Source organism: Zingiber officinale, chromosome 6A (genome assembly GCF_018446385.1).
Source record: "Zingiber officinale cultivar Zhangliang chromosome 6A, Zo_v1.1, whole genome shotgun sequence".
Taxonomy (NCBI): domain Eukaryota; kingdom Viridiplantae; phylum Streptophyta; class Magnoliopsida; order Zingiberales; family Zingiberaceae; genus Zingiber; species Zingiber officinale.
The window spans coordinates 22,562,522-22,589,472 of record NC_055997.1 but is presented as its reverse complement, the minus strand read 5'-3'; the positions used below and the strand labels follow the sequence as shown (position 1 = coordinate 22,589,472).

The 26,951-nt window shown below is 40.9% G+C and overlaps 1 protein-coding gene across 1 annotated transcript; it reads left to right on the top strand.

Moving 5' to 3' along the window:
* Window positions 1-14,921: 14,921 nt before the first annotated feature.
* On the top strand, window positions 14,922-15,425 carry LOC121993792 (auxin-responsive protein SAUR50-like). Its single transcript, XM_042548101.1, has one exon. The coding sequence runs from the start codon at window positions 14,965-14,967 to the stop codon at window positions 15,235-15,237; it is 273 nt and encodes a 90-aa protein (XP_042404035.1). The 5' UTR covers window positions 14,922-14,964; the 3' UTR covers window positions 15,238-15,425.
* Window positions 15,426-26,951: the final 11,526 nt, after the last annotated feature.

Genomic DNA, 26,951 nt, shown 5'->3' with positions numbered 1-26,951 from the left:
GGCAGAGAAGCCCTACAAGACTCTCAATACAAGTAGAAGAAAGGGTAGTAAAGAATAAGCAAAAGCTTACAAGAGATGCAGTAAAAACCCTAGCTTCTTCTTCTTCGTAACTCGCCTCTTGACTTGGATGAACCTCCAGAACCTTCAAGAACTGGCGATGAGGAGCTTAGAGAGTCTTGGGAGGAGCCGTGTTGAATCTGGAATGAATCGATGAAGTTCTACCGAAATGAGCGCTGCGGCTTAAATCGACCCTAACGGTCGAATCCCATCGGAATGCTCCCGATCGATCGGGAGGCTTTGGATCGATCCACGGATCGATCCAGGCGCTTTTCCGGAAAATCACGGATCGATCCACGGATCGATCCGGCGCTATCGCGGGAGTGCCTCAATCGATCCACTGATCGATTGGGACCTCTGGATCGATCCACCGATCGATCCAGAGGGGTTCTGTTCGCGGGGACTCACCGGATCGATCGGTGGATCGATCCAAATCTTCTGGATCGATCCACGGATCGATCCACGGATCAATCCAAACCTGCTGGATCAATCCACGGATCAATCCAAACCTGCTGGATCAATCGGCTGATCAATCCAGATCTTGATTTTTGCCCAAAGCCCCCTAAACCAACATCTAGTCAACCATGACTTGTTGGTACATAAGACCTAGTATCCAGTCACCCTTGACCAGCTAGGACTCTCTTACCAAATGTCTGGTCAATCCCTTTGACCCACTTGGACTTTTCTCTTCTTGTGCCAAATATCCGGTCAATCCCTTTGACCTACTTGGACTCTCACCAGATGTCTTGTCAACCTTGACCCATCTGGATTTCTCTTGCCTGGCTTCACTCACCAGGACTTTCCCAATTGCCTAGCTTCACTCACTAGGTCTTTCACCTGGCTTCACTCACCAGGATTTTTCTCCTGCCTAGCTTCACTCACTAGGACTTCCCAATTGCCTAGCTTCACTCACTAGGTCTTTCACCTGGCTTTACTCACCAGGATTTTCCTCCTGCCTAACATCCCAGTTAGGACTTCCCAGTCAAGTATCCGGTCATCCTTGACCTACTTGACTCTTCTTCAATCAACCTTGAATTGTCAAACATTGAAATCCAAACCAAGACTCAAGCTTGGTCAACCAGGTCAACCTTGACCTGAGGAATGTTGCACCAACACAATGTCCCTGTCCTGGATTACTTTGATATCTACAAACCATGCCCACGGCAAAATAGATATCTGGTCTCGTGCACAACATAGCATACATTAGGCTTCCTACAGCTGAAGCATAAGGAACTACCTTCATTTCTTCTATCTCTTTTGATGTTTTCGGAGACATCTCTTTAGATAAAGATACTCCATGCCTAAAAGGTAGAAAACCTTTCTTGGAGCCTTGCATGCTAAAACGAGCTAGGATCGTATCGATATATGAAGCTTGAGATAGACACAACATTCTTTTCTTGCGATCCCTTATGACTTTGATCCCAAGAATGTGTGCACATTCTCCTGAGTCCTTCATATCGAATTGCTTGGACAACCATACTCTTACTTCCGATAACACTTTGATATTGTTTCCAACTAACAAAATGTCATCTATGTATAGTACAAGAAATACCACCACGTTTCCATCACACTTCTTGTATACACAAGACTCATCCGGACACTGAATAAATCCATACGACTGGATTACTTCATTAAACCGGATGTTCCAAGACCTTGAAGCTTGCTTCAGTCCATAAATAGACCGATTGAGCTTACATACTAGATGCTCTTTGCCCTTTGCAATAAACCCCTCTAGTTGCTTCATATGGATGTTTTCTTCAAGATTTCTGTTAAGGAAAGCTGTTTTGATATCCATTTGTCAAACCTCATAATCCATATGAATAACAATAGATAAAAGTATCCGGATAAACTTAAACATAGCTATTGGCGAAAAGGTTTCCTCATAATCGATTCCCTCTTTCTGAGTATACCCCTTCGCAACAAGCCTTGCTTTGAAGGTTTCTATGTTTCCATCTGCCCCTCTTTTCCTTTCGTAGATCCATTTACATCCAATAGCTTTTATACTATTTGATGGTTCTACTAGCTCTCAGACTTTGTTAGAATACATAGATTCTATTTCTGAATTTATTGCTCTTTGCCAAGATGCTGTATCTTTATCTTGGAATGCTTCGTCATATGTTCGGGGATCAGGTTCATGTTTACTTAGGATCAAGTCCGAAGACTCTCCCAAAAACATGAATCTTTCAGGTTGCCTCACAACCCTCCCATTATGACGAGGCACTATCTGTAGTTATGTATCATTTGTGATACGTGTTGCAATTTCTTGTGATATTTCATCTTGCACTATTGGTACTAAAGTAGACGTGTCCTCTCTCATTTTTTCTAGAATAATTTCACTCATGGGCTTATGGTTTATTACATAGTCCTCTTCTAAAAATCGGACATTCATGCTAACAATGACTTTATGATCTTTAGGACTATAAAACAAACCACCTTTCGTTCCTTTGGGATAACCTATAAATAGGCAAACTTCTGTACGATGTTCCAACTTATCAGTATCTCTCTTTAGCACATGTGTTGGACTACCCCATATCCGAATATGACTCAGACTAGGCTTATGCTCATTCCACAATTCCATGGGACTAGAGGGTACTGATTTAAAAGGTACCAGGTTCAGAATGTACACTGTCGTTTCTAAAGCATATCCCTAGAATGAATTTGGTAATTCTGAATAACTCATCATCGATTTAACAATTTCCATAAGAGTCATGTTCCTTCGTTCTGCCACACTATTTTATTGGGTTGTACCTGGTGCAGACAATTGGGATTGAATCCCAACCTCTGATAAGTGATTCCTAAACTCTCCTAAGAGGTACTCGCCACCACGATCAGACCGTAGTGTCTTGATACCGTGACGTTTCTCCACATCAGCCTTGTACTCTTTGAACTTATCAAAGCACTCAGACTTGCAGGGCAACAAATAAATATATTCATATCTCGAATAGTCGTCTATAAAAGAGACGACCACCTCTCTCCTAGATAGTCATAGGTCAACACAAATCAGAATGAACCAATTCCAACACATCTTTTGCTCTATACCCCTTGGCCTTAAAAGGTCTCTTGGTCATTTTACCTTCCAAGCAAGATTCGCAGGTAGGAAAGTTTTTCAACACTAATGAACCCAAGAGTCCATCGACCATTAGCCTTTGACTCCTACTCAAGTTAATATGACCAAGTCTTAGATACCAAAGATATGTTTGGTTCATATTTAAAGGTTCCTTTCTCTTATTAGAATTAGAGGATGTGTTATTAATTTCCATTTGTTGCTTTGTGAGAGTTATCAGATTTAGAGTATACAAATTGTCAACTAATGTACCAGAATAGATAATTACCCTATTTTTCTTGACAACCACTTTGTCATCAAAAGAAACAGTATATCCATCCAAAAATAGTTTAGAAACTGAAATTAAATTTTTTCTAAAACTTGATACATAAAGATAATTTCTCAAAATCATGGTTCTATTCCTATCAAATGATAAGTAGACATCTTTCACTGCAACAACCACCACTTTCGTAGCATTGCCCATGTAGACGGTTATCTCTCCCTCATATAGTCATCAGGTTTCCTGGAACCCCTGCAATGTATTGTAGACATGTTCAGTGGCTCTTGTATCTACATACCAGTTACGGGTAGATAACATCGCTAAACATGTTTCAACTACTAGAGAATATGATATACCTTTATTGTTCTCTTTCCTCCGAGGGCAGTCTACCTTCCAATGTCTAGACTGCTTGCAAATGAAACACTTGCACTTCGGCTTCTTCACTCCTACTTTTTGTCCAGTACTTAGAGATCGATTCACTTTCTTTGCCGAGCCAGCTTGTTTCTTTTTTTTTTTTTTTTGCCTTTCAACTTAGAAGTAGAAACATTTTTAGAAAAGTGAATTTGAGAATTATGACGAAATAGCCTTTCTGCTGCCTGAAGTTCTGTCAGTAGTTCCGCCAATGAATAAATCCTTTTATTCATATTGTAGTTCAGGCGGAACTTCTCAAAACTTTTGGGTAGCGTTTGGAGAATAATATCGACCTGGGGTTCCCCATCGATTTCAGCTCCAAGGATTTGTATCTCGTTCAAGTAAGTCATCATCTTGAGGATATGATCCCTCACGGGAGTCCCCTCTGACATGGTGGTTGTCATTAAATTTCTCATAGCCTCTTGCCTAGCAATCCGATTATAGTGTCTGAAGAGTTCCTTGAGATTGTACATCATGTTATAGGCGGGTGGTTACATAGAAGCCAAAATGTAACACCGCACCATCTCATCTGCCTTGACCCATTTCTTATAATACTCAATCTCCTCTTCACTAGAATCACTATTAAGCTCATTAGGGCAGACCTCTAACAGTACAAACTTATAACCTTCATCAGTAAGGATAATGTCCAAGTTTCTTTTCCAATCTATGTAATTGGGACCAGTAAGTTTGTTCTCTTTCAGAATAATAGCCAATGGGTTGAAAGTCATCCTAAGAATCAAAAAATAGGTTTTGGTCAATACTTTAGAATTTAGAATAATATTGAGTCCTCAAACAATATTATTTAAATTCACCAACACCTCAAAACACCGTGAATTTTGTATGCCACGTTAGTGTAGGTGTATACAAATTCAAATATTTGTAAGAGGAGGTTTTACCCATTAATTTTATTCTTGTCATCCTAATTTTATGACAAATAAAATTAATAGTTGGTACTCCTTTGGTCATACAAATAATAGCAGTAACATCTCTATAACTATGTGAAGATGGTGTTCATGATCCACCTCGGATCTGGAATAGATCACAATATTGTCACTGAAGACAACATCACTAATCCAAATGCCCTAAGAATACCAAATTCATCGAGTCCATGAAAACATCTAGGGCACTGTAAACATAAGTGGTAAAACTAAAGACTCACAATATCCGTACAACGACCATTCTCTACCGTAAGATCACCAGCATTAGGTCTGTAATCTGATCACCAACAATATCCACCAATATCAAATCATCCACAACGTCAATTAAACTTGATAGTCCCCTGAACAATGACAAAGAAGAAGGTAAACATCCATCCTTCAACACCCACTGGTAATAAGCTTAGATATATCTGCCATGGTTCAACATTGCACGTCTATGTCATACCACTACAGAGACTATATCATTTGGAGAAGTTTATTATCATATATATCTTTAGTGAGACAGATCAATCATGTCCTCACACAAATCTAACTTCTAGTGACCCGCTATCATGATGGGGGTACTATCGAGATATAAAAAAACATCATCCTCCTATCATAGGTGTATGTCCACTGAAATTCAAGGAATATCCCTTGACTTCCTGGTCGTTAATCAACAATTCTCCAATGGTAGAGATACGATCAATCCATGAGATATGAGTACACAAAACTCTACTACTCTAGTCTAAAAATATCTAGAGAGTATGTCGAATCTCATCCATACAATTACTCAAAAATCCACCGTAAGGGAAATGATGATCCAAAATCCAAAGGGTCACTCAACCTCCTGACTAAAAGTCTACCCAACAAGAGAATATTTCCACAACTCTCATAGTCGTGCCGTAAATGTCCTCCATCAACTGTGACAAAAGGTCGAACACCCTCTGATCTTACATATAAACCTCAAAACCTTCAGTAAATGATTAGGTGATCAAGGCCTTGAGCTACTTATAGAGACAATGATTGTTGAGATGACTAACCATTGTCTTGTAAGTCATACTACGATTGCTCCACCTGAGGTTCAGTAACCTTTAGTGATGAGCAATGGACACAAGGGTAGAGGAGCACCCTCAACGAGTAGCTAATCGACATAACTGTCGATCGTCACTCTGCTCCTCGCAGATCAGCATCTGACATTTCCATTTGGTGATGGTGGAACTTCGTAGGTGTTAAGCAACCAACACCACATACTCTGCATCCCTACAGATCATATATCAATATGTATCATCGATGATATCTACCCATATTCAATCGGTCCATCGGTTAGGACCTCCCAAGGAACAACACTAGATGAGTCAACTGATCATCGCCCTATAAACCATTATACCACGATTCCTCCTTTTTCGGTTCAAGAACTCCTGACAAGCTAAATCGAAGGAGGTAGAGAAATACTATCTCTCTAGAGCATTTCAGAATCATCGACAAGAGATACTCTGCTCCTATAAATCATCTTCTGCATCTTCCTTCACGTGGTGCCTGGTCACGTAAAGTATACACAGCTAACATTATCTGTTCCGCATCAGTACAAGTCATGTATCTAAATATACTCACCAATTGATACACCTATATAACAAATGTATCACGTAAGTGTTAAGCAGCTAGCTCCACACTTTTCCACATCAGTGGGGGTATCTATCCAGATGTACCCTCTTGGTCATTCTACCCGATACATACAGTCCATAGTCAAAGTCCTTATGAAATATGATGCATCGATCCTTTACATACTAATCAACCCAACAATGGTATGCGACCAATTCAGTCCATTCCACGTCTGTACAAATCATGAACTCAAATGTGCCTTTTAGATTATCTAACCGAACACAAATAACCCAAAGGTCAAAATCTTCATGAAATGGAGTAAGTCGGTCTCCTACTGACTGAACTACTGACCGAACTAATCACATAAGAATGGATCAGTCCTCTACTGCTCAAGTCAACAAAGGTAAATCGAACCTCTACAGGCTGAAGCAACTAGGATAAATCAATCCTCTACTAACCAAACCAACAGAGTAAATCAATACCCTACTAAGCAAGTCAATCAGGTAAATCGGTTCTCTACTAACCGAAGCAATAAGAGTAACTTGGTCCTCTACGAACCGAACCAATTAGAGTAGATCAATACTCTACTGAGCATGTTAACAAGGGTACATCAGTCCTATACTAACTGAGATAACATGATATTTAGCAGATATTATCCACTACCAAACTAGTGATAACCGAAACTAATAATACTGGTGGTATGGTAAAAGAAATCCCATGAGACTGCAATCCTTGATCTCTAGTAGGGTCAACTTTGATCAATGATTGACCCAACACATGTGATGTATGCTACAAACAACTACACAGGTACTAACAAAAGAGTACTAATACATGACATAACTATCAGAACAACTATGCATGTACTAACAGAAATGTAAGATAACAATATGCAAACATACCTCTTAGCGCTTGGAGATTTTTGTCACTGCCTGGTCCTAAAACCCGAAAAGTCACATCGAGAAACCAAATCATGAAAATCCAAAAGAAAATAGACCTCGTAAAACTTGGCTCTGATACCAATAAATTATCACGCCCCCAAAGGAGTCCCTGTCGAAAAATTTCGACAGCATCTCCCTTGTACCGGTGACAATCTGGGGCATACATACATACAAAATACATCAGCCACATACGGCTGAAATATATTTACACAACCACGCAGTTATATAAATATATTAATCAGCCCACACGACTGTACTAAAAACCAACACAGCGGAAATCCCAAACAACGATCACAAAACACAAAGCAACTATCTGCGAGTCGGCTCGGCTTGACACAATGATACCAAACCAAATACAAGATACACAAATACAAGAACAAGAAACAAAACCAAAACACAACTAATGTACGGTATACTAAAACCATAATATCGTTCTCGCATGTGACGTGGGACTGGCAGACAGGATCTCCAGGCGACTCCATAAATCCTTTACCTGTTACCTGGCGAAATTAACAATATACGGGGTGGTGAGTATAAAAACTCAGCAGGTAATTGACAGATAGTGCATGAGTATAGTAAAGAACTAGAGACGCAAAGGTATACAGTCTCGTAGGGAAATAGCAGATACTACAGTGATATCATAATAAGTGTCCATACCTGAAACCGTATCCTAGGCTAGTAATAGGTCACAAGTAGCAAAGATCTGCTACAGTACTCCTCATACTACAAGGATAGCATGTGAGGTATATACATAATCCCAACAAGTGAGTTAGTGTCTAAACACATACAACAGATGCATAACTCAACATATGTAATCATAACAGCATAAAATAGCAATAACAGCATAAGTACCAGTAGCAACATAAGTATAATAACAACAGTGTATGCATGGATGGTCACCCCGCCCACCCCTCTGCACCACGACCCCTGTATGGTCGAGAGGCCGGATCGATGACAACTGTACGACACTCCAGCCGCCACTACTCTCGAGTGACCAAGTGGACAGTTTGCATAGTAGTTGAATAGCTACGTCTGCGACGGGGGTCCCTGCTGCCCGTGACTCCAGCTATCACTACCCACGAGTGTGAGAGTGGGGGGGGGGGGGGCAAGACAGGACAAGCGGCACGCTCCAGCCGCCACTACCCATGAGTGACCGAACGTGCGGCCCTAGCCAACGACCCTCTCAACCACAAGGGAGACATGGTCGCTGGCATGCATGCAAGGACATGATGCATAAATGCAGCAGGTCATCATATATATATAAACAGAAACAGGTATGCTACATGAAGCCAACATACTTAGTAAGGTGTGTAAATAAACAACAACCAAAGCATGTAAACATGGTATCAAGTGTCCATATATCCAATACCTAATATCTAATGTCTGGCATCTAGTATCTGGTATCTGATACCTAGTAATATAGTATCTGCTAAATATTATCGATAGCAACAAGAGACTGTATAGAAACAGACATGAGTAGCTCAAAGATTGAGTGGAAGTATCAAACGCAGGAAAAATACGAGTAGAGTCGAGATAAATACAAGAACTATCGAAGGTATAGCTCATGTACTAAGAACAATGTACTAAGAGATAAAGAAAGAAGTACCCGCCTTTATCTGTCGATCGTGATAAACTAATCTCACGTCGAGACGCACATCTCGAATCCAAGTCCTGCGATCACATAATATATTTAGCTAATTACATATACAACAACTAGCTAAACCTAAAACCCAATTCTAATTCAATTAGATAACCATTTAATTTCACCTAATAATCCAAATCTAACTAGATGATAAGTTCATCTTTTATCCACCAATCAATTCTAAGATCTACCAAAATCCACATATCACAAAGAATAATTCAACCCATCAACTACTAAGTATTATGAACCCAACATATTTAGTTCATTCACATAATCAATTGTTAGCTATCCATCCGCTAACAAATCTAACTTATTAATCAATCTCAACTAATCATCATACCGAATGAAATCCAAATAACAACCGATTATAAAATCTTCAACATAATATGATATATATATATATATCCATATCCATTGAAGTAACAGATCACATCTAACTAGAATTAGAATATCTAACCATTCCACAACTGGAATTAAATCTAGGTCGTATTCGGAATTACCTCCACAGCTTACCCAATTCCAAAGCTATCGGCTCACAATCGAAGGCTTCATTGTTGAACACGATTACCAGATCCATGGATTGTCGGTGAGCAATGCTAGCCAAAACTACAACGACCTGCCAAGCTTCTTCGGTCACTCCCTTCCCTACAATGAATCTTTGGCAATCGCACTCAACGCCAATGGCAGTGAGCAGGTGAGGTTAGCAATTTGCTCACAATGATATCCCCACAACCATTGTGGATGAACGAGGTGGGGAGGAGCTACCTGCAGTGGAATGGAGGATGACCTCATACTAGAACAGAAGCTCGATGATGGTGGCAACTAGGGCACGAAGATGGCTCGACGATGGCCAATCGGTGGAGTGCGGCGTGGAAATGGTCTCTGGATCAGGAGAGGGGCGGTGCTAGGGCACGACCCGGTAGTTGAAGGGAGGAAAGGATGGCTCTCGTGATGGTCGACGCTGTCGGTGGTGGAGTTCGCGGCAGCCGTCATCAGCCGGAGACGCGCGACGCGGCATCGGTAGGAGACGAGCGGCATCGAGCGAAGACTCACCGCGGAGCATTAGGCGACGACGACATCGGGCAGATGCTAGGGCACAATGACGAAAAGGAAATGGGCAGAGAAGATGAGAAGCTCAAAATCGGACAGGGATTGGAATCGGCGTCATCGGCAGTCTTTCGCGGATGGCCGCCGTCGGTGTTCGGTGGCAATGGGTGACAGAATCAGAGAGGGCGGAGGTGACACGAAGAGGAGAAGGGCGGTGGTGGTGTGTGCGACGCGATGAGAGGAGAGGGAGGAAGAGTTCGAGCGGATAAAAAGAGGAGAATTAATAGGTTTTATAATTGCAACTTAGGTTTAGATTAATTAAACCTTATATTAATTCCTCAATTAACTCCTACTTAATTGGTGTTTCAAATAGGCCTTTAACTAATCCCACCGGTTCATCCCCTCAAACGGGCTCATACGAACTCCATTTAAATCTCAGAAAATGTCTAAAAATTTTTGAAAAATTCAATAAGATTATTTGTCAAATAACTTTATTATTTAATTATTATTTGGTACCATATTTTACAAGATTAGTCTATTTTTAAAATTTATTTTTTTATTAATTAAATTATCTTGGTTTTTGATAGAATTTTCTAGATTGATATTGTCTAGATTATTAAATAATTTATTAAGATATTTATTGATTTTATCTAAATCTATTTCATTATTTTTTAAATTCAAATTTATTTTAATGTTTGAATTAATTGTTTCTAAATTTTTATTTAATTTTAAGTTTTCTGAATTTATTAATATGTCTGAATTGATTTGGTCAATGTTCTGTTTGACCAAGTCACGGTTGATGTCAATTTGATCATAGTCTTGATTGATTTGATCAAAATCTAGATTGTTATGCAATATATTAGGGATAATTTCATAATTATATATCATGCAGATAATTTAAACCACTACTGGCAAGGGTATTTTGGTAAATTATACTGACCTTAAGCACATCCCCTAATTCAGTAGGCTTCTCCGTTGGATCTGACTCGAGTCTGGATTTGATTTTGACTTGATTCTCTAACTCCAACGGTTCCTCGTGAAGCTTGGTCTGGCAGGTCCAAAACTCGTGGGTATCCTTGACCTTTCCTATCCTGCATGTAACTTTATTAGGTAATAGATCTGAAATTAAATTTATTACCTTTTGGTTTGCTTCCAAGTTCTGGGTTGATCGTCTCAGTGTCATGCCGCCATCAAAGTCATTCATAAAGATGAAGCTTTCCATCTGCATCCTCCATAAATTGAATTTGTGTCTCTCATATATCTCATATGGTGACGGTTCATGGATGCTCCATCCTTCTTGATGAGACATTGATATACTTGCAAAAAATATAGACACGAAGCGATTTCCAAGACTTTGTCTTGGGGTAAGTAGTGTGGGAGATAAAGAATTGAAGGTATTTCAAAAATTTTGAAAATGTTAATAAAATAATAAAAAAATATTATGACAAATTTTATCAGAAGGGTTATTTCATGAATTATAACTAATGGTGAAAAAATTGTAGTGAACTTTTAAAAAAAATTAAAGGAAAAAAATGAAAGGCGTAAGAATTATTTTTAATCACAAACAATATATAATTTTTCTTTTAAAAAAGACCCCCTTTGCCTGATTGGTGGTTATACCAATTCAGAGCGGTACCCGCTCTGATACCCCACTTGTTGGATTGTAAAGTTCGCTAGGGGGGAGGGGGTGAATAGCGATTGTTGAAACTTAATCGAGTAAGCAGCAGAAACAGAAAAATAAGAACAATGTTAACACACCAAGTTTTTACTTGGTTCGGAGCCTTCGTCGACTCTTACTCCAAGGCTCGTACTCATCGAGTACTTCCGTTGGACAATCCACTAATAGTTTGTGAAAAGAGTTACAAGATTAGTACAAGAACTATAAAACCAAATTACCGACAACAAGGAAATTAAAACTGAGTCGTAGGTTGTCAGAGGTGCTTCGCAACATCGCAGGAGCGTCTTTGGAGCAGTGCACAATAGAACAATCGTGGTAGACAGTTGTGTTTCATGCTCTGGCGGAAGGCTTCTTATATAGGTAGCTCCGGACGCTCAGATCCCTTCCGAGCGCTTGGACTGTGACGTCGGCCCAGCCAATCAGCGCGTTCCACGTTTAGGACGAGATAGACTTTTGCATTCCGGATGTCTGGACCACTTTTTCCAGCAAAACTTTTTCTTGCAAGAAAAAGGTTAGTCAGAGGCAATAAACATTATACTACCCTGAAAAATAAAAGTTAGCACAATTATAAAAATAGAGTAGTAATTAGATTATGTCTTCTCGAGACCAGAATCTAGTCAAGATCTCAACTTAGATTTCTGAAATGGATCTAAGTTGGATCGACACCTACTGTTCCCTCAAACGAGGAACGCGTCCTCACCAAGTCACTCCCCTCCAGTGACTTACCTTAACTTACCGCTTTGCCAGACATCCGGTCAACTTGTCAACCTGTCTGGACTTCGTGCCAGCTATCCGGTCAGCTCGTTGACCTAGATGGACTTCGTGCCAGATATCCAGTTAGCTTGTCGACCTATCTGGACTTCGTACCAGCTATCCGGTCATCCCGTCGACCTAGTTAGATTTCTTACCAGATATCAGGTCAACCCGTCAACCTATCTGGACTTCTCCTGCACACTTAGTTACATCATTAGATCATAACAAACCTAACTTAACTTACTTTATCATTCATTAAAACCTGAGTTCGACCGTTAGTGCAACCTGCACCAACAACAAGAGCAGTCACTGGTGCCGAAGATGAAGATGTTGTCAACATTTTTAACTGGATTCATAGCTAAGGAGATGCTCGAAGAGCTCGTCAAAGGTAATATGGATATCAAGCACGTGTAGAGCATGTGAGATATTGCAGTAGTCTTGGCTAAAACCATTCAAGATGCAAATAGAGAGTTCATTAAAGTCAACTTTGATATTCATAAGCGCAAGAGCATCAATATTTTTTTGATATCTTCCATATAATCAATGAAAGATCTGTTATCTTGGTAAGGGCTAACAAGGTTTTGATGATAGCTCATAATCCTAACATGTGAGAGAGCAGCATAGGTTCTCTCCAGCATCTACCACACATCTCTAGATGAAGTGGATGCAGAAATAAACTACACAAGAGTAGGAGACATTGATCCAATAATAACATTGAGGAGAAGTTGATCCTAGCAGAGCTAGAGAATATGATCAGGATCGCCTGAGGGAGCATGGTGTTTGTAGGCATTATCTGTACAAGGGGTAGGGATGTGAGCCATCAACAAATCCTAGTAATTCATACCCGAATAGATGAGACGTGAATTGCAAGCGTCGGGCCGAATAATTGGAAGTGGTGAGTTTCAACGGTGCTTGATCATTGACGTTGAGAACTACAAGATTGGAAAACAAATCAGGAGCTTTCGTGGAAGGCGGCCAATAGGTGTTGTCGGCAGCGCTGGCCATTGTGGGCGGCAGCTATGGTGGCGTGTGGCTAGGATTTGTGGAGAGAAGAACAATTAATTATTGTCAAGCTTAGCATTCTAATACCATGTTGAAAGTTGATAATATAATCTTTATGAATGATGTGTGCAATATAAATAGTATTATAAGTGTAAAATAGGAAAAACTCCTAAACTACTAATAAATAAATAAATAAATAAACTAATAAAATATCCTCTAATAAAGAAATTATTGTCTCATATGAAGTCCTTAAAATATCTCAAAATCTCATTTCATAGTCGAGAGAGACTTTAATATCAAAACAAAACTATTCCGATTAGGTTTAAATATCTCCATACATATTCTTCGATATCTCTTTCGATAGAGATTGACAACGCGGTCTATTCGGAAAAGCAATTTCCAACACTCTGCTTTGCTTCTCTGAGTCTTTCACTGAATTAGCTGTGTAAAGAGTGTCAGGATCACATGCATTGCTATCTTAATCCGTTCATATCATGCCATTTATTTTCTTGCCAACTTGTTCAATTTTGGCCAAAGTACATCCATCAGGGATTAAACAAGTCAATGGTTACTTTTCAACACAATCATCTTGTAAGTTTCTTGTTGAAGACTAAAGGGATTAAACAAGTCAATGGTTACTTTTCAACTAAATCTTGAAAGTTTCTTTAATTTGATCAGGATCATCTTGATGATTCTCTGAACATCCTTTAACGATCATATGACAAAAGTTTCTTTAATTTGACTAAATCATATAGTCAAATAACTATCATATAGTCCCGTGAGAGGAATTTTTATTTCCTCAAAGATATGTACCTGTTAAAAAATTAATCCTTTATCCCATTATAATAACCCCTGAAAATCGGCTTCAATTTTATCCTAAAAATGAACAGAAGTTCATTGCCAGCATAAAAATTATGATTGCCATTATTCGTCGTTAAATTGCTTCTGCTGCTATTCAGATTTTCACATACTGATTAGTGATTGTTCTGTCATATCCTCAAGTGCTTGCCTGTCAAATTCCCAGGCTTCCGTTGCCTCTCTTCTTTCGACGAGCAAGCAAGCAGTAGGCCGGGGGGCCGAGCGTCATCCCGCAAAGCCAAATTTAGGAAGGAACTCGCAACGTAAGCTAACCTGGACGAATGGCCTTAGCCCGAGTTCCACGCAAGTGCCGCTTTTGCATGAAACGTCTAGTTCACAGAAGTCAATTAACATTGTATTAATAGCAAACTACAAAACAGCTTCAGAAACAACTAAACAAACAAACAAAAAAGTAAAGTGCTCATTAAAATGTCAATTAGATACATTTTATACTTGTTTCTTTACTGCAAGAAAACAGTGGCTCCCCACAACTTCAAGCTGGATGCATTACGGATAGATCATGGCGAGAGGAGGGCCAGGCTTTGTCCTTCAAAGGGCCAACAACCGCAGCCAACCTTCAGCCCGCATGTTCACTGGGCCCGTCACGCTTCCATGGCTTCTCACAACCCTCCACATGCTCTGTTTCTTCCTTCCTCTGCTTATATATCTCTAATGCAGAGAGCTCCCTTTGTTGCATACGCTTCACTCCTCCTCCTCTTCTTCTTCGATAAATTTAAGCATGGGGAAGCCAACCATCAAGCAGATACTGAAGCGGTGTTCGAGCCTGGGCCGGAAGCAGGGCGAGGCGGCGGACGTGCCGAGAGGGCACTTCGCGGTGTACGTGGGCGAGAACCGGAGCCGCTTCGTGGTTCCCATCTCCTACCTCGCCCACCCCAAATTCCAGAGCCTACTTCGGCAGGCGGAGGAGGAGTTTGGGTTCGACCACGAGAGGGGGCTTACCATCCCCTGCGAGGAGGTCGTCTTCAGGTCCCTCACCGCCGCCCTTAACTGAACTAAAGCCAAATCCCTGACTTCGTTGTAACTGTACATGAATGAGCGAAGTGAGGAAGGAAAAAATGTTCCCATGGTTGATGCACATCGAGCTCTGTTCTGCTTCATCTTCTCGACAGAAGATTTTGTTGTTAGATAAACTAAATAACATCGCGTTGATAAGTATCGACCATTAAGAGATGCAATTTTCTTTTACACTTTTGCATGTCTTACATATTCCCTTTGGATTCTGGCATTCTACTGCCACAGTTCCACTTGGACAAGAACAGACGTCGAAACGAGCTTCCTGACTGGCGTCTGGCATTCTACTGCCGGAGAAACTTTTTCTTCGATCAAGACGATAGGCATGACGCAAAAGGTCGACTCAGACTGTTCTTTTCTTGCATGATTAACTCCAAGCTTTTGATAGGTAATCCATGTTCTTTCTCCATTAATGCCGATGATGACGTTTAGTTGTGTTTCAGTGGCGTGGGCATAAAGGTATTAAGTAGGGAAGTGCAGGACGGACCTCATCCGTAATTCACTGTCAACTTCGTTTTTGTCCGAGCAACTGACTTTTTGGCCACTAAAATCGTGGAACTCCCATCTGTTTTGTCCTAATTACAAATGGACGAGCCCTTGATTAGTATTTTAGGACTACGAGGTTGTAGGGTTTAAGTAGACAATATGTTAGGCTAGTTATTTGAGGGGTGTAATTAAAGGATGTTGAATTTTTAGGTTGGTCATCGCATGCGCTTCCCAATTTACTCTGATGTCGGTGGAAAACTTCTATAGGACCGGACCAGTCATCCTAGAGATAGTCAATGAAACTAATTGAGATTATCATTTTTTTTTTTACTTGACTAAGGAATCGACTTCGTTCCACTAAAATAAAAGCTATTTGCCAATACACAAAATAAAATTATCTTGTCAAAGTTACGATGATTAGGTTGAGATGGTCGAACACTAGGGAGGGTTTATGTGTACATGTTAAAGGCGTAAAAATAAATTTAACCTGTCAATTTGATTCAAGTCAATCTCAGAAATATTAGATTAGAATGAGAGTTTTTCGGGTTTGGGTTGGAAGTTTTTGGATTGTGTTAGGATTGAGTTGGATTTGAATTAACTTAGATTAACTGAATTTAGGATTTATGGATTTTTAGAGTTAAATCAAATTTTGTTTGAAAAATTAAGATGTTTGAGGTAAATAATAACAAATAACAAATAAAAAAATGTTACTATTATAATCATAAATTATTAAGATAAAAATAAAAAAATAATCAGGAAAATAGTAAAAAAAAATCCTTATTAATCGGCTCGGTCAGGTTATTCGAGTTGGTTAGGTTGTCCGAGTTCGTGTTCAGATTTAGGATTTTCGAATTGTGTTCAAGTCGGGTTCTAATGTAGACCCAACTCATGATGAAGCCCAATATGACTCTTCAAACTTCAAAAGAGCATAACTTTTCACTTGGGACTCAGAATCAAGTGTTGTCGGTGGTCACGTGTATAGAATTTGAAAACCTACATTTATTACGAGTGAAACCATAACAGCCAAATTTTGGCCCCAAATTCCATCGTTTAAACCCTTTTTAGAGCATTTTTACTATATTTGGTCATTTTCATTTTTAGGATATTTAGGATAATTTTAGTATTCCTGATATTTATAGGAGAGGATTTGTCTTGGTCGGTGTCTTATTTGGAGTTAAGATCATTTAATTATGAATTTTTCTTTTCAGGTAAAAGATATATTTTCTTTCTTTACAAGATTGAAATTAAGATATATTTTCTTTCTTTACAAGATTAAAATTAAGATCTATTAATTATAATTTCTTTCTTTTATTTGCGTCATAGGTTGTGATCTATATAAAAATCCTATTTAGATATTGAGGAATTATCCTTTATTCATAATAAAATTTCCTTTTTTGTGGTAAAACTAAAAGAACAACGTATTTCTCTTTGTTTTTGAAAGATCTTCTTTTTGTTTTCTCCTCAATCTTCATTTCTCGATAACCCACAGGATAATCGCTATCCTGCCCGGCATTAGTTGGCATCAGAGCCACAAGAAGGTCATAACCAGATCCAATGGGGGGTCATTGTGGTCATAGTCATAGTTAAAACAATAGGAAGGCTTCGATGGAGAAGTCAAGCACCATGGTCGTAACGTCGAGGACATAATGATGATTGACGATTTATGAATGCAAGTTGCAGAGTTAACTTAGCGTCTAGCGGCACGGAATCTCGATGATCATGAGATTTCTGATCGTGGATATTGTTAGTGCAGGAAACATCCGATGATCGAACCTAAGTTTTGATAATGACAAATGATTCAAAGTTAAGGTTATTTGTGATCTAATGTGTTTAAATGAGATTACAAGAAAGTCCTAAGTGTACTTAGGCAAAAGTCTTACTGCGGTTAGGCAGGTGGAAAATCCTAGGGGTGGTAATCCTACACCCTAGGAGGTGGTAACCCTAGGCGGAAAGTCTTGGCGGGTCGAGGGTTTCGGGCAAAAGTCCTAGAGTCAGAGATTCTAGGTAGAAAGTCTTGGTGTCGCAAACCAAGTGGAAGACTGGATGGGTCATGGAGCGGACGTCCAGTAGAATGTCTTGGAGCCTCGGGCGCTGAGCAAAAGTTTAGTAGGTCTGGAGAACCGGTCTGACAACAGGTAAACTTTCCTGAGTGGAGTAGGTGAGGACACGTTCCTCGGTGAGGGAACAGTAAGTGTCGGTTCGACCTAGGGTTTTCGGACGGGAAATCCGTAATCAGAATCGGGCAGTTTGAAGGCTGTCAAATATTTTATTTATCATGTCTATATTGTGCTAACTTTGTTTTGCAGGGTATGATTATTTTCTTGGACTAACATATTTTGCAAGAAGCGAATCAGATATATTTGCCTCGGACCAACAGTGCCCGAGGCGCCCTCCATGGAGCTTGGAGGCACCTCGGGCACCCTCGTCAATAGCTCCGCAACAAAGGCATGAGGGTGCCTCCATGGAGCTTAGAGGTGCCCTGGACGCAGGTGGAGGGCGCCTTCCATGCGGTTGGGAGCGCCCTCAGGCGAATAAGCGACGAAGAGTCAAAAGCTTATCGTCGTTGCGGATCCAGCGGGGTTGAGGGTGCCCTCCATGTGTTGATACGGTCTGACCTGGCTGCTGTTTTGATGTTGACACTGATTTAAGTTTGTATCAGATATTAATTAAACTCAGATTGATTACTGATCAATGTTGATCAGGTGGAAGGGAAAAGTCCAAGTATGGAAACTTGGCACGCAAAGTCAGAGAGGGCTCGGTAGCTCGTTCTCCGGACTAGGTCAGAGAGGGCTCGGTAGCTCGTTCTCTGGACCGGACGAAGTCGGAGAGGGCTCGGTAGCTCGTTCTCCGGACTAGGTCAGAGAGGGCTCGGTAACTCGTTCTCTGGACTGGACGAAGTCAGAGAGGGCTCGGTAGCTCGTTCTCCGGACTAGGTCAGAGAGGGCTCGGTAGCTCGTTCTCTGGACCGGACGAAGTCGGAGAGGGCTTGGTAGCTCATTCTCCGGACTAGGTCAGAGAGGGCTCGGTAGCTCGTTCTCTGGACCGGACGAAGTCGAAGAGGGCTCGGTAGCTCGTTCTCCGGACTAGGTCAGAGAGAGCTCGATAGCTCGTTCTCTAGACTAGAAAGGCTTTAGGGTTTAGGGCTGGGAAGCACCAAACCTACCTTACATAGGCATTGGATCGGTCTGATGATCGATCCAGTGATACTATGGATATCTGATCGGTCAACAGACCGATCCAGTGATACTGTGGTTATCTGATCGATCTGGTGATCGATCAGTAACCAAACAGTAGCTTTCTGTGGGTTATCTGATCGGTCTGGTGACCGATCAGTAACCAAACAGTAGTTCACTGTAAGTTATCTGATCGGTCTGTAGACCGATCAGGAAGCGATGGGATTCAGAGGACAATAAGGGGATCGGTCTGTAGACCGATCCACCTATAGGCTGATCGGTCCACAGACCGATCAGAAGCCTCCCAGACCGATCAGGGTATGTCCTGATCGGTCCAGAGGGCTATGGATCGGTCTGCTGACCGATCCACAACACTGTCTGTTTGTCTGTAACTTCTGATTCGTCTGATTTAACCATTTGGTGTGAGCTTTTTACGTTGCAGGTTGCAGGTATCATGCCAGTGCTTAAGTTCAAATTAAGGTCTATCAGAGGAATAAGACAAAGTGGTTTTTCTACTGTGTTTGGCTGCAAATGGTGCAATTGGAGCATCAACGGTTACTGGCGATCTGGCTGTGTTACACTTAGAGAGGATTCTGTGTGGATTAAGAAAGAGACAGTATGGGTTAAGGGGGAGTCCTTTGAGTCTTATTACCTAATTCGCACATTTTCGGTGTTTGATAAAGGGGGAGAAGATGACTAAGTTTAGAGATGAATGAAGTTTTGATTTTAGGGGAGAGGATAACCTTGAGGATTATTGACTTCCTTAGTGTTGTATTCGTCTTAGGGGGAGGATCTTGATTCCCCTAAAATTAGGGAAATATGAGCATTTCTGATATAAACTTAAATCGTGTTGTCAAACAACAAAAAGGGGGAGATTGTTGATACGGTCTCACCTGGCTGCTGTTTTGATGTTGACACTGATTTAAGTTTGTATCAGATATTAATTAAACTCAGATTGATTACTGATCAATGTTGATTAGGTGGAAGGGAAAAGTCCAAGTATGGAAACTTGGCACGCAAAGTCAGAGAGGGCTCGGTAGCTCGTTCTCTGGACCGGACGAAGTTGGAGAGGGTTCGGTAGCTCGTTCTCCGGACTAGGTCAGAGAGGGATCGGTAGCTCATTCTCTGGACCGGACGAAGTCGGAGAGGGCTCGGTAGCTCGTTCTCCGGACTATGTCAGAGAGGGCTCGGTAGCTCGTTCTCTAGACCGGACGAAGTCGGAGAGGGCTCGGTAGCTCGTTCTCCGGACTAGGTCAGAGAGGGCTCGGTAGCTCGTTCTCTAGACCGGACGAAGTCGGAGAGGGCTCGGTAGCTCGTTCTCCGAACTAGGTCAGAGAGAGCTCGGTAGCTCATTCTCTAGACTAGAAAGGCTTTAGGGTTTAGGGCTGGGAAGCGCCAAACCTACCTTACATAGGCATTGGATCGGTCTGTTGACCGATCCAGTGATAGTATGGATATCTGATCAGTCAACAGACCGATCCAGTGATACTGTGGTTATCTGATCGGTCTGGTGATCGATCAGTAACCAAACAGAAGCTTTCTGTGGGTTATCTGATCGGTCTGGTGACCGATCAGTAACCAAACAGTAGTTCACTGTAAGTTATCTGATCGGTCTGTAGACCGATCAGGAAGCGATGGGATTCAGAGAAAAATAAGGGGATCGGTCTGTGGACCGATCCACCTATAGGCTGATCGGTCCACAGACCGATCAGAAGCCTCCCAGACCGATCAGGGTATGTCCTGATCGGTCCAGAGGGCTATGGATCGATCTGTTGACCGATCCACAACACTGTCTGTTTGTCTGCAACTTCTGATTCGTCTGATTTAACCATCTGGTGTGAGCTTTTTACGTTGCAGGTTGCAGGTATCATGTCAGTGCTTAAGTTCAAATTAAGGTCTATCAGAGGAATAAGACAAAGTGGTTTTTCTACTGTGTTTGGCTGCAAATGGTGCAATTGGAGCATCAACGGTTACTGGCGATCTGGCTGTGTTCTGGTTGCAATCAGCTTGACTCCTGGCTATTGGTTCGAGCTCAAAGACATCAGTGAAGACCATGGATGGTATTGGTGTGAGTTCAGAGAACCAGATGAGGAGGTAAAGTGATTGGCGACGCCTGAGTTGGCAGCAGCGATTCGGTTCAGATTGCAGTGATTCGATACAGGCAAACACAATGGAAAAGGCAGAGGCATAAGAAGAAGGAGTATGAGATGTTCGAGATAACAACAAAAAAAAAAAAGGAAGAAGAAAATCTCTCTCAGTCGATCAAGCTAGAGTGCTGTGTTTTTGAGCTCTTGGCTAAGGAACTTCTTCTGGTTTTGCGCTCTGCTTTCATCGTGGCTGTAAGCTTATTTTTCATACCCTTTAGCCACTAATCCCTGTAAGTCTTGTGCTTCATTTAAATATTTTCTATGACTTTGTGGAGAGGTTACTCCACCGAGAAGGAGAAATTCTTAGCCGAAATCTATCCGGGGTGTGATCTACCGAAAGATCAAGGGATCGTCCACCTTACGGACACGCCGAGGAGTAGGGGCAAGTTATCCCCGAACCTCGTACATACTTGTGTTAGTTGTGGGTTGTTTCTTTTCCATGTATTAGTTTTTCTTTTGCATATTTCCGCTGTGCTAACAAACTTTTGTGAGAAGATTGTTTAAGTTTTAGAGGAGGCTATTCACACCCCCCCCTCTCTAACCATCCGAAGGTCCTAACAAGTGGTATCAGAGCTTGGTGCTCTTCATCCGGATTAACACCCTAAAGAGTAAGAAGATGGCTATGAAGGAAGGGTTTAGCACCAATCGTCCACCCTACTTTGACGGAGCGAACTTTCAATATTGGAAGAGCTGCATGGAATATTATCTCAAGACAGACATCTCCATGTGGTTCTCTGTCAAGGAAGGGTTTACACCTCCGAAGGACGAAGAAGGTAAGGAACTTGACTCATCAAGGTGGTCCACTGAGCAAATTCACAAAGGACAAGCCGATGCCAAGGCGGTGGTCACTCTACAATGTGGGATAGCCAAGGATCAACTCGTCAAGGTAGGTCCATTCACGAGCGCAAAAGATTTGTGGAACAAGCTTATCGAGCTCCAAGAAGGAACCCGAGACTCTCGGATCGCCAAGAGAGACTTGTTCTTAAACCAACTACAAAACCTCACCATGAAGGAGAACGAGACGGTAAGTGGACTACACGGAAGGTTCAAAGAAATCATCAATGGTCTTCATTCCGTAGATGAACGCGTAGAGAATCGCGATCTTGTAAGGTATGCTCTCAAAGCCTTTCCGAGGAATGCCTTATGGTCATCGATGGTAGATGCCTACAAGGTCTCCAAGGACCTTTCAATTGTTAAATTAGATGAATTCTTTTGTGAAATGGAACTTCATGAACTTGCTAACAAGGGTCAAAAAGAGAAAGGTATTGCCTTAGTTGCAGGAGAAAAGAGCAAGGATGGAAGAAGGAAAAGAAGAAGGAAAAAGAGATTCCTTCATCCTCATCCTCCTCCGAGTCCGATGATGAAGGTGGATCATCATCAAGCGAGATGGCCAACTTTGTAAGGAGAATCATGAGAAGAAGCCGGAGATACAAAGGGAAAGGTAAACCTATCGATCAAAATGTTGATAAAACTAATGTTACTTGTTATGAGTGTAGCAAGAAAGGACACTATCGGAGCGAGTGTCCAAAACTCAAGAAGAAGGAGGAAAGGGCCAAGAAGAAGAAATCTCTCAAGGCTACTTGGGATGAATCCTCCTCAAGCTCATCGGAGGAAGAGAAAAAGGAGAAAAGCACACGTCAATTAGCGTTCATGGCAAGGGAGGAACCGGATTCCGGGAGTGATGGTGACACAAGTGACACCTCAACCGCGGCTTCATCATCTTCGGATGATGAAGAGGTAACCTCTCCGCATTTAGAGAAATGTTATAAAACTATTGCACATTTATCTACTTTGCTTAAGAAATCAAAAATTGAAGTTAAATCATTAAAAGATGAAGTAAAGCACTTGAAGGCTCTTAGGGAAGATGAGGTTGATGACCTACATCAAGAGCTCCTTGAGGATGAAAACAAAGCCTTAAAGGGTGAAGTTGAGAAACTCAAGAAAATGCTTGAAAAATTCTCAACTAGCTCTAAGACCTTAGATATGATTTTAAATGCCCAAAGGGCGGCCTACAACAAGGCTGGGTTAGGATATCAACCTAAGGAGTCTAGTTTCATTTCACTAGTGTCTAGAACCCAATTTCATAAATCACATGCTTCTAGGGTTCATGAGACTAGGAAGGGTGTGACCAAGGCATGGGTTCCTAGGTCTTTCATTGTAGATGCATTAGGTCCCAAGATTTTGGTACCTAAAATGTCTATCTTTCGTGTCTTGTAGGCATTTGTCAAGGGGGAGCATCTATCAACTTGGTTTGTTGATAGTGGATGCTCCAAGCACATGACCGGGGACAAGTCACTCTTCACTACCCTTCAAAACAAAAATAGAGGTAATGTGTCTTTTGGTAATAATGGTAGCCTTAAGGTTATAGGAGTTGGAGATATTCATATATCCGAATGTCTCCAAATCAAAAATGCCCTTCTAGTCAAGGGGATGACCTTTAATCTCCTAAGTGTCAGCCAATTGTGTGATACGGGTTACACAATTGAGTTTCATTCAAATCAATGTCTGGTCAAACACATTGACACACTTGACACGGTACTAGTAGGCACAAGGGTAGATAACATTTATCAAGTATATTTTAAAAGTGCTACTAATGCCTCTGCTAAGTGTTTCATGTCAAAAGAAGAAGAATCATGGCTTTGGCGTAGGAGGTTGGCCCATGTGAACATGAAGAATATTCGAAAGCTAGCCAACAAAGGATTAGTGCGAGGCCTACCAAGCATCAAGTACCAAAAGACAAAATTATGTGATGCATGTCAAAAGGGTAAGCAAACAAAAGCGTCTCATAAAGGTAAAAGCACTGTAAGTACATCTACTGCTTTAGATTTATTGCATATGGACTTATTTGATTGTAGTAATGTCATTTCATTGAATGGTAGTAGATATTGCTTAGTGATCATTGATGACTTTACTAGATATACATGGACTTTCTTTTTGAAAAATAAGGATCAAACCATAGATATTTTTGTTTCCTTTTGTAGAAGACCTGAAAATGAAAAATCAACAACAATTAAAACAATTAGAAGTGATCATGGTGGAGAATTTCAAAACCATAGATTTTTAGAATTTTGTCAAGAAAAAGGATATAGGCATGAGTTCTCTACTCCAAGGACCCCACAGCAAAATGGGGTTGTGGAGAGAAAGAACCGAGTCTTGCAAGAGGCTGCACGAAGCATGCTCAATGAGTACTCACTACCGAGCTACCTATGGGCTGAAGCTGTAAATACAGCTTGCTATGTGCAAAACCGAGTCTTGATACATAGGTTTTTAGGAAAGACTCCCCATGAACTTTGGTTTGGAAAACCCCCTACAATTAAACATCTTAGGGTGTTTAGTTGTAAGGTGTTTATCTTGAACACCAAGGATCATCTTGGAAAGTTCACGGCTAAGGCTGATGAAGGAATACTGGTCGGGTACTCTCTCATCGGCAAAGCCTATCGAGTCTACAACAATAGGACTAAATTGATTGAAGAGTCCTCGGATGTAACATTTGAAGAAATTCCTAAATCAAATGATCAAACAAGGAATGTAGGAGAAATTCAATTTGAACTTAGAAATCTAAGTTTAAATGATCAAAACATAGAAAGGGTCGAAATTGACTCCGATGATGATGAGAAAAGGCAAGAGAGGGCTCAGTCTGATCCTTTGCCTGATACTGAGTCTTTGCCTGTGTCTAGTGAGACCACTAATGAGACACCGCCAACACCAAGGCAATCAAGGATAGCCTCTAGTCATTCCCAAGACCAGATTGTGGGAGACATCCAACAAGGGGTTAGGACTAGATCATTCTTTAAAATGAGTCTAATAAGGTCGCCTTGATCTCAGAAATCGAACCAAAATTAGTTGATGAGGCATTGCACGATCCTGACTGGGTTATAGCTATGTAAGATGAGTTAGGTCAATTTGAAAGGAGCCAGGTGTGAGACTTAGTTCCTAGACCTAAGAAGACCACCATTATTGGAACCAAATGAGTCTTCAAAAATAAGTTAAACCAAAAGGGAGAAGTCGTAAGAAACAAGGCAAGACTTGTAGCCAAGGGCTATAGTCAAGTCAAAGGTCTCGATTATGATGAGACTTATGCTCCCGTGGCCCGATTAGAGTCTATTCGTTTGATGCTAGCTTTTGCTGCACATAGAGGCTTCAAGCTCTATCAAATGGACGTTAAATCGGCCTTCTTAAACGGTTTCATTAAAGAAGAGGTCTATGTTGAACAACCACCGGGGTTTGTGAATACCGAAGTTCCAAACCACGTGTACAAGCTCAAGAAAGCTCTTTATGGACTTAAACAAGCACCTTGAGCTTGGTACGAAAGGTTGTCAACTTACTTACTAGAAAAGGGTTTTGTAAGAGGTCAAATAGATCCAACCCTATTTCTGCGTAGAGATGGTGAAAACATATTTGTAGCCCAGGTGTATGTCGATGACATAATTTGTGGCTCAAATAACAAGGGTTATTTGAATGAATTTATCACTCACATGGAAAGTGAGTTTGAAATGAGTCTGGTGGGAGAATTGACATTCTTCCTTGGACTTGAAATCAAACAAACTCGAGATGACATTTATGTCCATCAGACAAAATACACTCAAGAGATGATCAAGAAATTCAAAATGAGTGACTATAAGGAAGTATCCACTCCAATAGCGACAAACACTCGCCTTGACAATGATGAGAATGGAAAACCAGTTGATCTAACGCAATATAGAAGTATGATCGGTAGTCTTCTATATCTCACAGCTAGTCGACCGGACATACTTTTTGCTGTGGGCATGTGCGCTAGATATCAAGTCTGTGCCAAGGAATCTCATTTAATTGCAGTTAAGAGAATTCTGAGATACCTTAAGGGCACAATTAGAGTAGGTCTCTGGTACCCTCGTACTGAGTCTTTTGATTTAATAGGTTATACCGACTCCGATTATGCTGGGTGCAAGTTGGATCGGAAAAGCACTAGTGGGGGTTGTCAATTTTTAGGTTCATCATTGGTTAGTTGGTCAAGTCGGAAGCAACATTGCGTTGCTCTCTCCACGACCGAGGCTGAATACATTGCCATGGGAGAGAGTGTATCACAATTGTTGTGGATGATCCACACCCTAGAAGATTATGGGCTTTCGTATAAGGGAGTGCAAGTGTTGTGTGACAACATCAGCACAATAAACCTAACGAAAAATCCAGTCCATCATTCAAGGACCAAACACATTGAAGTGCGTCATCACTTCATTAGAGATCACGTAGCTAGGGGAGACATTGCGCTCACATATGTTGAGTCAAAATCAAACCTAGCTGATATTTTCACCAAACCTCTTCCGGAAAATGAATTTAGTCATTTAAGGAGAGAATTGGGAATGTGTTTGGCTCAATAGGCCATTAGGATCTCATTATGATCAATAAGGACAATTAAAACAACAAGAGAAATTGGGAAATTAATTTGGACAACTTGGGGACATCTCGCACAAACTATAAGGTTTAACAAATTATTTTTGTTTGCTAGAAATGGGGTGAGATGCTAGGATCAGCCAAATTATTCAAAATGTATCATGCATCCCTTGAATAATTAGGTTGAAGAGATATAAATTGAGTATGGGGAAGACCATTACATAATTCATGTGTATTTGGTTCCTAGATCTTACTCATATATTCCAACCAAGGAAACTTGGTTGGACCTTTACCTAGAAATTATGTAAGTTTGGTTGATGGACTGTTTGATACCTTTGATCGATACCTTTCATGGTTTTGATTGAAACTAGGACAAGTCGTTGAAATAATGATAGAAATTTGGATATATTTTGACAAACTTGAAACTGAACATAACAAGGTCGGAAATTTCAGTGTTTGAAGCCTTGAGTTGTCTGTGTTCTTTTAAACGTCTGAAACTTTTGGGCTAATAGACAATT